This window comes from Plectropomus leopardus, chromosome 24 (assembly GCF_026936395.1).
Source record: "Plectropomus leopardus strain MGB_pleo_1.0 chromosome 24, ASM2693639v1, whole genome shotgun sequence".
Lineage (NCBI taxonomy): Eukaryota > Metazoa > Chordata > Actinopteri > Perciformes > Serranidae > Plectropomus > Plectropomus leopardus.
In genome coordinates, this window is record NC_142199.1 from 1,776,754 (window position 1) to 1,789,277 (window position 12,524).

Sequence of the window (12,524 nt, forward strand, 5' to 3'; positions counted from 1 at the left end):
AAGAAACTTCATGTTATCAGGATGTGATGAGTTTATCAGTAGAACTCCTAAAACATTTTGTGGAGGATTTTATTCAGTAATAGTCGTCTAAATTCCAGGCACAGCCCTGTTGTAAGAAGGTAGAAGGTGGATTTATTGGTCATTTTTTAATGTAGTTTAAAAACAGAATTACTTTTGTCCTTGATCCTGCTACATCTTTGGAGTTGAAGGATAAGTTGAGTAAAATCAGCAGCTACTATGTTACATGAATTTTAGGTTGTTAGGTTTTACTGTATTTTGCTCATAATCGGGTATTTTTCGGCTTTAAGTAAATACACTCCATATCAGTGATGTGTAGTTCTTTTAGTGCTTTTGACATCAGATCTTAACAAAATATTAATTTCTCGTTGCAGTTTCTCTCATCGGTTCAGATACTCAGGTGGAGTCAAGTTGTTTGTGAATCTGCTCTGTGCAGCAGCAGAGAGAGAACAGCAGACAGGAGAGAAGATACTGCAGCTGTTATCATCAGTGTGCACATATGAGACATTCCCTTTAAATCACATCTATGATGATGATCATCGAAAACATCAGTGTGATTTCCTGCTGGATCTGTGCTCCCACCTGAAGGACTATGAGACTAAAACAGGCCTGAGTGTCCTTCCATCATTACAGTCAGTTTTCCAGTCAGCTCCTGCAGTCTGGATCATAGACCTCTCAGAGAGAAAGTCCTCCATCCTCCTGGAAGTGCTGACACTCCAACCAGAGAAGAAACCAGTGAAGCTGAGAGGCTGCTCATATGAAGAGAGTGAAGTGAGGAGTTTCCTACAGTGTCTGCCTCATATCTCACAGCTCAGGTGAGTCACACAAATATCTTCTCATATTTCACCTTTGCTGTTTTCAAATTTATTATTATTTATTATTATTATTTATTATTGTGTTTCAGCTGTGATCCAGAGTTCTTCCAGAGTGTGTGCACAGTCATGTCTGTGAGATCCAGAGAGGAGGCTGAGCTGGTGGCTTCTCTGCTGCAGCTTTTGGGATTCAGGCTGCAGTTAACAGGAGAGTTACGCAGTAAAACCTGCCTCTCTGTGGGGAGAGCTCTGCGCCTTTGTGGCTCTCGTGTTAATCTCATGCTCACACCCACAAAGATGTCCGTCAGAGAAGCCTCCCTCCTCTTCAGACACACAACACAACTTCACAGTCTGAGGTACACATTTCTATAATAACTGCTTTTTGTTCTTATAATACTATCTTTGTTAGCGATAAACTAAATTTCTGATTGTTTTTTCACTCTTTGATTTTCAGTCTTTCCAACGACATGGCCTTGCTCCTGTGTCGATGTGTCAGAGGAGGGAGAGTGGTCTGTCCTCTGACTGTTGAAGAGCTTTCTCTCTCCCCTCAGACAGCCCAGCCGTCACAGAGACGATTGTTGAGGGTTGTCAGTAGTTTGGCGTCCCTGCTGAGACACTGGACAGTCAGACAGTTAGACCTGACTGAGTTGTGCGCTCCTGCTCAGGGTCTTATTCCACTGCTGCTTCATGACGGCCCTCTAACAGTCAAGTTAGTCTTTCCTTTGCCTCACTACTCATCAATGAAAATGCATTATTTACTTTTCTAAAATATATTCCTGCACTTTTATCTGCAGACTGAGTGAAGAGATTCTCCAGCAGCTCCTCCTCCTCCTCCATGAACTCCAGGACAGGGACTTGACCCGGTCCTCCTTGAGTAAGATTGGTGGAGACCTGACCTCCAGCTGTCTGAACTGGGAGCTTCTTCACTATCTGCTGCAGTCGTCGCCTCAGATTATCACTGTGAACATGAGGAAGGGCCGCTTTTTACAGGTGTAGTGGACTGCCTTGGCGTGGTCATTACATTTTTCCTCTGAGGAACTCCAGAGCTCAATGTCCCCTGGGCAAGTGGGGGACACGTCAAGAGACACTGTTTTACGAACCCAAAACATCCAACAGGGGGTTGTTAATTAACTTAACTAATACTCCCTGAGGATGTCCGCAAACACGCTCTGCCTGTGAAGCCACAGGAAAGGGCCAGTATCTGACACCCTCCACCCTGACATATGGTGGAAAGAAAAACACTCCGAAGGCCCCATCAGCATACCACAGGATGTAAGGCGTCTGAATGACCTCCTGTGGTCACTCAGGCAATACCAAGCAACCATCGTATTGCCTCCCCTGCTGAGATAACAAAAGTCGAACATTGGGTAAAGCCATTATATAACCCTGTGTTGTGATTAACATCTGACAGAATGACTTGGACCAAGGTTGTAAGTTAAAATTTCCCTTTCTTCCCTAATCTTTGTGACTGGGGGTGAGGTTGTCTCCATGCTTCAGTGAACAGATAGGAGCACCTCCCATTCTTTTCATCTCATGTAATTTGAATGAGTTAGGTAAAGTATGTTTTATTCCCCTTTGTTATAATGGAGCTATACTGCCATCTAGTGGTCTTAGTTATTAGTAAGCTCGTAACCAACTTTGTAGTTAAATCGTATTTTGAATTCATTGTATAATGTTAAAAGTAATCCTATATCTAAGTAATCACCAAGTTTCTTAGGATCCATGGTACAATGTTGTGTTATGTGTGGTCATTTCACAGAATTGAGCAAACGATCTTCAGAATCATGTGTTACGTTATAAATTACCTTTAGGTCTCCTAACATGCATTTGAAGTTACTGTGATGAGACTATAGTGGTGAGGAGATACGTGAATTTAAACACCACGGGTTAGATCGCGTAATTCGTGATAAAGTTCAGAGACATAAATGTCTCCTAAATTACATTAGATCTTTTAGAAACTTATTCCAGATGTGTGATTGCTCGGTGCAAAAGTTCGCTAACTCCGCCTTCCATCCGCACCCCCAAATCGAAAGATAAAAACTGAGTGACTCTCTCTAGTTTACTCTCTCTCTAAGTTTTCACTCTTCTCAAGGCTTCTCCTCTTCTCTCTTCTGAAGTTTTTCTTCGCTCCTTTTTACTACGGTGCATCTCGTGCATCCGCGCTCGCAACTTTTCTTTTCTTCAATTTTATAAGCGGAGCCGCAACAGCTCACCAGAGCTTTGCTGAACTTTAACTTTTGAAGCCATTTTCTTTTAAATCTCTTTGACGCTTTTCTTTATACCAGTTTTTGGTCAGTAAAGACACTTTTGGTAATTCGTTTTTAAGTAAAATCAAATTAATAATTTAAAGTGACTCCCTCAGACCAGTGGGATTACTTTGATTATTCCTGCCAGTTTTAACTGAGAAGGACACTCCACGATTCGCCATCAACTCTGCCACGGATCTAGAAGCAACACCTGCTGCACAAACTATCAGCATCCGTTGCCTGCCCTTAAGGACTTTGTTTAAAGACTTTTACCGGTTCGTGAGGCGAACACCGAAGCCAGTTAAAGACCGCCGCACACCGACTCCACCTGCCCGGCCGCCGCCGCCTTTCAGCGGGTCACCTCGTCTGGAAGACGCGCCGCAGCTCTCCCCTGGAGTGAAGCAAGGACCTGGACCTCCCCGGTGAAGTCTAATCAAGTCGGCAAAAGTAGGCAGAATAACATTTTCTAGTGATCAGAGTTGATGTCGTATAGCGAAGCTTTAATGCCAAATTTCTGAATTCTACGTCACCGTTCAGTGCGCATCCACGTTTTAGACGGTCACGTATTTCCTCCACTATCATCCATAATTAATTATTTACATCACCTGAACATACATCACCTTTTATGTGTTCTCTGTCCTTTTATATGTCATACTATTTCATCTATTTACTCTTCATTTTATTAGTCTAAATAAATTATTCTCATTTATCGCCAAGTCGTTGTCTGTGGATATTATTTCATGAGAGAAACAAGATCAGTGTATACAGAATAAACGGTACAGATTATGAGATTGATTAAAGTAATGACATGTTTTAACACTGTCAAGATTTAAGATTTAATTTTCTCCTGAATGGAGAATGGTGCCCCTTTTACTTTAACGAGTGCAAAGTCCAAATTTTAACATAGTTATTAATAACCGCTACACAGGAGAGCATCACACGTCTGCTTCCCCTTCTGGACCGGATTGTCTTTAAAAGGTGATCAGTTTGGTTTTCAAATTTCATAATAATTTAATTTTACAATATGTTTAGCTGTTCAGGTTTTGCCTCAAATTTCTTCTTTTTCTTCAAAAATGTTTTTTTTTAATCCTTGTGAGATGGTACATTTTAAACAATTGACATTTTCACCAATGATTTGAAGTTGTGTGCAAATGCAGCTTAACAAATATGATGTCAGTTGACCAGAGAGGCGCTATAATTAAAGCCTTAAAATACATCTTTAAAGGGTCCAACTGATGGGAAATTTGACACACAAGTCCGGCTCAGTGTGCTCTACAAAAAAAGCCTCAAGAACCATTAAGCTCACCCACTAGATTTTCTGTTCTGTTTCTGAATTTTTTGAAAAACACATTTTTGAGATTTTCTTTTTTTCAAAATTTCATTTTTTTTTCAAATTTTCTGTGAATCGTAACATAAAGCTTATCAAACTGTATCAGAAGGTTGTTGATATCTCATTGTGTTGATAGACTTTAATCAATGAATTTTAGGGGAGCTTATTAATAGATCTCTTTCAATACCCACTGAGCCAATCATCACAAAACATGCAGGAAATGTCTAAAGAGGTACCTGAAAGGTATCTTGAAAGGTTCATTCAAATTGACCCCTAGTGGGCACAACAAATGCAAAACTGGGCATGACAGAAAAACAACTTGGACTGTAAGTCAAAAATGGATCATCCAATAATTACAAAACTTTCATGATAGGGTGAATAATGATGATAAACCACGTGTATTAAACCTGTCATTAAACTTGACCAGAAGGTGCCACATGTTAAAAAAATGGATATGGAGTAACAGAAATCAGACCATGAATAATAAATTGTTTTTCCAATCATTGCAAAACTTGTAGGGTATGTAAATTTCTATTGTTAAACCACATGTGCAAAATTATTTTAAAATCCATCAATAGGGGGTGTCACCAAGTCATAACAAGTGCAATGGCATTTCTAAAAAAAATATCCATGAATCAATGCCCAAATTATGAGGGGGTGTGACTCAGTACATTGTCTAAACTCCATATCTGTTCCACCAATCTTCAGAAATTGGAAAAATTTACAAAAGTACTGTCAACATGCCTTGAATGTTTAGCTCAGTTGACCACTAGGGGGCACCACAAATGCAAAAAAACAGTGTGTCATTACACAAATTAGACTATAACTCAGGAATTGCTTGTCAGTTATTACAAAACTTGCAGGATATGTTGAATATTAATGTTGGACCATGTTTGTAAAATTATTTTGAAACCAGTCAATAGGGGGTGCCACCAGTTACGAACAAGTGCATTAGGCTGTCCCCAAATTTGCCCATGAATCAATGAGTTTATTCAAACATTACCAGACTTTGTGTGTTCTTTAATTAAATTATTGAACCATGTCCCCAAAAATATTACTGCAGCTGACCAAACAGTTGACAGAAGCATGACCCCAGTGACTCAAATTAAGTCTTAAATGATGTTGTGAACTGCAGAAGGTCTTGATTTTTCATATATTTTAACTCCTTATGCTCCATGCTGTCTTGATTCCTGAAATTGCCACTTGCGGTTTTATTCTTACGTGTTGCTGTGTTTTGTTTTTACTGAAACTGTTCTTGTGAATACACTTCATGCTTTCAGGCCCAGTCCCAGCTTTGTGATGACTGCCATCAGACAGATCAATGAAGCTTGTGCCAGTCACTTTATACCCAGTTTACTGAGGTCACTGGATCATGTGATCAACCTGACCTGCAGAGAGATGGACTCGGCTGACTGGGATGCTCTGCTGTTTATCCTGAAACACGGTGACAGCGTCAAACTGAACCTCCTGTGGACCTCCATACCAGCAGAGCAAATAAAGTTCTTGGTCTTCACACTGGACAGAGTGTCTCAACTCAGGTCAGACAGTAGCGCTCTGAATATGTATTCTTTTCTAAGTATAACATACATATAAAATTGTATTTTAGTAGTTTTGTTCATCATTCCATCGATAATAATCACTTTGTAATCACCGAGTTATCACCTCAGATCTGTACACATGGTGCTAAAAAGAGGTTTGACGGTTCAAGAAATGCAGGCAATCACACAGGTTGGAAACAAACCAAAAGTTTTTCCGGATTATTTTGACCACATTGTTTAAAGGCCCAAACGCACTAAAAGTGATGATTGAGTCATCTTATTTGAGCAGTGCAGTCATCACATTTAAAAATTTAACACCTCAAAACCACCAGTATTTTGGGAAAAGGGTGTGTTTGTATGCTCTACAGATACCCATTCATATCTACACATTTCTTTTAGTAAAGACTTAACATTACACAGCAGAAGAGCAACTGTTGGATGTATGTTGCTGTTTCATCGGTTGCTTGGCAGTAGAACACCAGTGAACCCACTGGGGACCAGACATCTTATTTCATGATTTAATTTCTTCCTCCAGCTGGGTGAAAATCCTAAAGAAAAGCTGGTGTTAAAATTAGACTGTCTTCATGAATTGCTGATTTTAGGTTCATGGAGCAAGCTAAGTTTTAAGAGTAGATCTCAGTAAACATTTGGAGGTCATTTTTGCAGATTTGGCACAATCATCATAGATGCGTAGGTCTCATTCTAATGAATTCCATAACTCAAGAAGTCCTTGTGGGAATTTCTTTAAATTTGGCACAAACATCCACTTGGACTCACTAATGGACTGATTGAATTGAAAAAGGTCCAGATCACTGTCACCTTGTGTACATCTCATTCTCGTGACTGCAATTTGTTAAGATAGCGTTTAGGGAATTTTCTCAAATTTGGCATAAACGTCCACTTAGACTCAACGATGACCTGATAATATTTTTGTGGTCAGAGGTGAGAGTCACTGTTACATGGGTTCATCTTATTCTTGTGAATGTGATACCTTAAAAAGGCCTTTCGGGAATTTCTTTCAATTTGGCAAAAATGTCCACTTGGACATAAAAATTACCTTGAATCTGCGCTGACTGAAAAGATTTGGTGTGCTGCTGGGGGAAGATGTTTCTAAAGCGTCTATGTTTTGATGGTATTCTGACCTCTTGTTTAATGACCAATCAGATCACTTGATGTCACAACGTCCCCAGATCGAAGCTTTTAACGTGATCACTTCAAGTAATCATAACAGATGGAAATTGACAAAACTATGATAATACAATAACATGCTGTAAAGAAACAAAATTATTCTTTGTCCTTTTTATGAACTAAATATAAATAAAAATCTGCAGATCTTTTTGGTAACTGATAAATGAAACTTTATGGTTTTGATAAATAATTTTCCCTCCAGTGTTGACAAGGATGTGCTGCTGAAGTTGGTCCACTACTGTGCTGCCTATGACGCCCAGCAGGGGGCGGCAGTCAGCCTGCTCAGGACTCTGCAGCACTGTCTGGATCTGTCCTGCTCCTCCTGTGTGGACCTGGTTCAGAGGGAGCCTCTCCGTCTGTCCGCTAATGACTGCAGGGACATCTCCACCATCCTGACACACAGCTGCCAGGACACACGACTCATCCTGCAGGACTGTGAGGTGGAGGACAGTGGATTGGACCTGCTGTTTCCTGTCCTGGACAGAGTCCGCCTCCAGTAGGAAAGAAGAATGACTAAAACCAAAAAAAAGTTTGTTTTTATTCATGCATCGTCACAGTTTTAACTCTGTTTCTCCTCTTTAGAGCCAGTAAAGCCATCCTCCTGCAGCTGATGTCCTTGATCCCTTCGTACAGTGAGAGGGACAGAGTGAGACGGGCAGTGTCCCTCTGTAGAGCCCTGGCTGGAGAGCTGGACCTCAGTCACACCACATTGCCTCAGAGTGCCTTTGTGGCTTTGGTCCTGATGCTGGATGGGTGTGAAGAGCTGGTGGAGCTGGACCTCAGTCACTGTCAGCTCACCGACCAGCTGCTGGACACACTCAGCCCACATCTGCACAAAGTACAAGTCCTGGAGTGAGTATTAAACTGGAGAAGTCCTCATGTTCCAGCACGATGCAGTTTCGGGTCCAGCAGAGGCGGAGGTCATCCTTTATAAAGAGTCAGAACAGCAACAGGCGGAGTTTGTGTCCACAGAGGAGGAGAAATATCCCTTCACAGATAAACAGTATTAAAAAAAAAAAAAAAAAAACACATATAGGGGCGCTACACCCGAAATGTTGACCACAGACTAATGACTCTCCTGTGTTAATACTTTAGTGTCAGATTCATGTCTGAACAAATGTCTCTCCTGTATTAATCCTTGATTTATGGGCAAAAAACATGGTCACCGTGACCTTGTCGTTTTGATCACCACATTCAAGTTCACTATTGATTTTAGGTGGATGTTTGTGCCAAATTTAAGGAAAGGCCGTCGAGGGGTTCTTCAGATGTTGCGATTTTGCAATAATGAGACGGACACAAGGTCAGGGTGACCTTGACCCTTGACGATAAAAATGGAATCAGTTCATCCCCGAGTCCAAGTGAATGTTTGTGCTAAAGTTGAAGAAATTCCCTCAAGGTGTTGGTGAGACGTCAGAAAATGTTGCAGTGACCTTTGAGTTATAACTACCAAAATCTTGGTCAAAGGTCAGATGTTGAGACCATGTGATCCTGCATTCATTGGGTTGTCGTGGACACGATTTCTCAAGAACGCCTTGAGGGAGTTTCTTGAAATTTGACAAAAACATCCACTCTTAGATTTTGGTGGTTAAAGGTCACCGTGACCTTGTGTTGGTTTCATTTGAATGCGGGGAGTTTCCTTAAATTTGGCACAACAAATGTCGGACTCAAGAATGACTGATTAGAATTTGGTGGTTAAAGGTCAAGGTCACTATGACCTCACAAAACATTTTTGTGGCCATAATTCAAGGATTCGTACACCAATTATGACATTATGACAGCTGGGCGTCATTATGACGTAAAATGATGAAGTGATGAATTCAGCATAATATTCGGCAGAAACACTTTTCTGTCCGTCACTCAGCTTCATATCTCAGGATCAGAGGGGGACACGTTTGTTCAGACAGTGAATTGGTGACTCTAATCTCGAAACTCTGCTGATTGTAGAGTCCTTCTGTGTGTGAAGCGTCATGTTTTCGCAGACATGGATGTGAAGTAAGTGCAGCTTGACTGATTTTTGGCGGTACACAACCACAAAGCGGTAATTCTAGTTTATTTCAAACCCCACTGGTGCAGTTTTATATTCCACCAAATCTGTGGTACTCAAATGACGGAAGAAAAAGAAGCAAAAGTAAAAGTATTTTCTGTGGTAGTGATTTTTGAGAGATGTCTCTTAACATTGACTCTTTGAAATATGCATGAACAGTAATAGATGTGCACCTGTGTCTCTTTTTTTACAGTCTGAGTCACAATAACATCACTGATGCCTCAACTGACCAGTTAATTAAACTGGTTTCCAGCAACCCTTTCATTCGCACTGTGAGGTGAGCATTCATTCATGAGTCCACCATTCATTTATGATTTACACTCATTATATTTATTCAGTTAAATGAACTTTGTTGCAAATATTACTGTGTCTGAAAGACATCTGCTCTCTCTGATTTTGGTATTTTACAGAATCTTCAGCAACAAGATTTTGGACCGAGCGTCCTTTAAGAAACACCGGCAGTTTGAAATATGGTGAAGCGGTCGTCAGTGTGCTGGTCATGTGCTCCTCAGGGATAAATGTTTACAACAAATATTACAATATTACTGCCATGTAGGTAGTATTATGGAGGTACTTTAGTCTTTTACGGTGAAAACCCTGTGATGACAACGGTTATTTCCGTTTCCTTTCCAAACAAATACAGTTGTATTTATGTTAACTTAATTTTTTTAAACTTTGAAAAAACTGTATTTAAGGATTTAAGTCACAATGCAATACATAAAAAAAACATTCTTGATGCATCGAAAATTGAAAATGTGAGGGTTTTTTGTCATGTTGCTCTTTTACTCATAAAAAAATGAAGCTGTTATTGTAGCTCCATAAAATAGAATGAAAATCCTCACCAGTTATCAGCTGTGTGACTTTGTGTCAGAAAGTGACCTCCTTCTGTGACTCGATGCAACGTCTAAAACCCAATTTTTTATGTTCTTTTAATACAAATATTATTCTTAAATTCTATGAAATGTACTGCTGAAAATATACTGAATGAGTACTTTATAAGAGTCAAATGCATGTAGTTACATTATAATAAATACATTATTTTGAAGGAGGTATGACTTCTTTATAGTATGTATTACAATCATCTTAGAGAGTATGAAAAAGATACTCAAACTCAAAAGTACTGTTGTTAAAAAGTGTAATTATTTTTCATCTCTGTGATAATTTTTGTCCCCTTGACGTTTAATGATGTCTGGTTTTTTTTTCAGTTGTTTTGTGTCTCTTTGTACTTCCTATTGTCAGGAACTTTTGGTGCAGAGAATAATAATGGCTATAAAATAAAGAAAAAGCATATATAATTATAAATACAGTACTAAATGATTTAAAGTTTTTATTTTATTTTATTTTTTTTTAAATAAAATCACCTTTGATAATAGCTCAAGTGCGGATTAGAGGTGCAATAATAAAGCAGGCAGCAGAGGGCAGCAGGCAGCAGATTAATTTAAAAAGTGCACGCGCTGCCTGCCTCGCGCGTGGCCTCGCGCCGGTGTAATCAGTATCAGCTGTGCGTCAGCGGAGAAAAGTTTACGTCTGTGCTCAGACGACCACAGAGACGCTGTTGGTATGTATATTTTAAATATGTTTGATAAAAAGTAAAATAATTAACCCTCAGTGACTGTTTGGTGCATTTTTCGCGCTTTTTATTCGTCATTTTTTGATAATTTTGGTCGTTTTCATACATGAGGCAAACATTTTGGTAAGATTGTGTACTTTTGTTTAATCTTTGAACTTCCAGCTAAGCTCCTATGAGTCTGAAATACGCTGTGTTACATTAATACTACTGTTAAGTGTAAAAAATGCACTACGCTGCGATTTTTAACATTCAATGTGATGTTTTGTTGTTATTTAGGTCAGGCACCTTTCGGACAGCCTGTTTACATCAATACTGTGTACTTCCTTATAAATACATCCATGGTTGTACAGTAGTAAAGCAAAGTGCATTTATGATTAAAATATAGTTAGCCTGAATATTATACATTTGTATTGTTTTACAGAAATTCGACATTTATTCTACGCTTTAACGTCACTGTCAGAAATGAAAAAAAAGAAAACGAAAAAAAATCTAAAATGCCACTCTTAACTCATTTGTCATTTTTCATGTAATTTTATTTCACTTTTTTTTTTTTTTTTTACATCATATTAGTTTTGTTTTCTGTTTACTGATATTGTATTTGTCTGCACTGCTTTAATTGCTGGTCCCTGTGTTAAATGTTTCATATCAGGAGGGTCACTTTTTTTGGCTTTTCCTGCATTTTTGTTAGAAGTTATAGTTTTCATTTTCATATCATTACGTGTTGCATGAATTGTGTTTCTTGTTCTTATTAAGCTATATGCTTTTTAAAAAATTATTTGTTTGTTTTGGGGGTTTTTTCAGATATGCAATAACATGAATAAAAAATATAAAGTAACACTTTGAACGCCTACTCCATGCCACACAAGTTTATTAAAGGCCAAATTTTGACCCCTCTTGGATCTTCATCAGGTTAAAATGTCTGTAAAGATGAAACCACACCTGTTTTTATACATATTGCACACAACAGAGCACTGAGGTTGTGTACATTTAAAGTAGGCAATAACATTATGTCAAAGAATGAAATATGTATATATATGAGCATATATGTAGAAGTGCATAGCATTGATAAACCCCCTAAATCTTTTTTAACTATTTGTGTACTTCATTGCACTTCACTCCATTATTTCCACACAGATGTTTGACTCAGCAGGTTGAATCAGCAGCTCATGGATTCTGCAGAGATGATAAACGCCGTCTCAGGAGGATAACATGAAGATTATCTGCAGCTTCAAACTCTGAGATTTCGGGCTCCGTTTTGGGACGAAGCTTCATTCAGGAATCACCTGAGAGGACAAACCTGTGGTGAGTCACCGTTTGGTTCAAATATCTAACAGTCAGATTGTCTTTAACCCTCTGAAACCTGGATCGATATCACTTTTCTTGGGTTGTGTTCAGACGCCTTTCACGAGCCTTAAAACCCTTGAAACTACAGAAAATGTATTTGGTTTCTTTTAAGAAAAAAAGGTAGCTACTTGACAAGATATGCCCTGCAACCTGCGAGAGGTTAGAGAAAGGTGACAAGAAAATACCCAAACACTATTTTTTTTTTTAAAATAAAGGAGACACATAAAATAAATAAAGATTTATTAAAAAATAAGTAAAATCTCCAGAAAACTAAATTCATTATCCACAATTATTATTATTATTATTATTATTATTATTTATTAATTCAAGGTAATGTTTATGTAGTTATACTTATCTTTTCTCCTTTTTTGCTAGTTTTCAGGTCATTTTTATTTTTATTTGTGCAAACTTTCAGGTCTTTTTTTTTCTTTTTT

The 12,524-nt window shown here is 38.7% G+C and overlaps 1 protein-coding gene across 5 annotated transcripts in view; it reads left to right on the plus strand.

Annotated features, from left to right (window-relative positions):
* The window catches only part of LOC121965823 (uncharacterized), a 42,136-nt gene extending 31,612 nt beyond the window's left edge, over window positions 1-10,524 (plus strand). For 3 of the 5 annotated variants that reach the window (XM_088074226.1, XM_088074227.1, XM_088074230.1), the window contains 10 exons: window positions 393-833; window positions 923-1,186; window positions 1,285-1,539; window positions 1,625-1,820; window positions 4,005-4,054; window positions 5,687-5,944; window positions 7,335-7,628; window positions 7,715-7,984; window positions 9,370-9,453; window positions 9,587-10,524. In XM_088074226.1, the coding sequence (XP_087930352.1) occupies window positions 393-833; window positions 923-1,186; window positions 1,285-1,539; window positions 1,625-1,820; window positions 4,005-4,054; window positions 5,687-5,944; window positions 7,335-7,628; window positions 7,715-7,984; window positions 9,370-9,453; window positions 9,587-9,653 (2,179 nt within the window). In that variant the 3' untranslated portion in view covers window positions 9,654-10,524. The remainder of the gene's footprint in view (window positions 1-392; window positions 834-922; window positions 1,187-1,284; window positions 1,540-1,624; window positions 1,821-4,004; window positions 4,055-5,686; window positions 5,945-7,334; window positions 7,629-7,714; window positions 7,985-9,369; window positions 9,454-9,586) is intronic. The other 2 variants (XM_088074225.1, XM_088074231.1) reach the window with 2 other exon arrangements.
* Window positions 10,525-12,524: the final 2,000 nt, after the last annotated feature.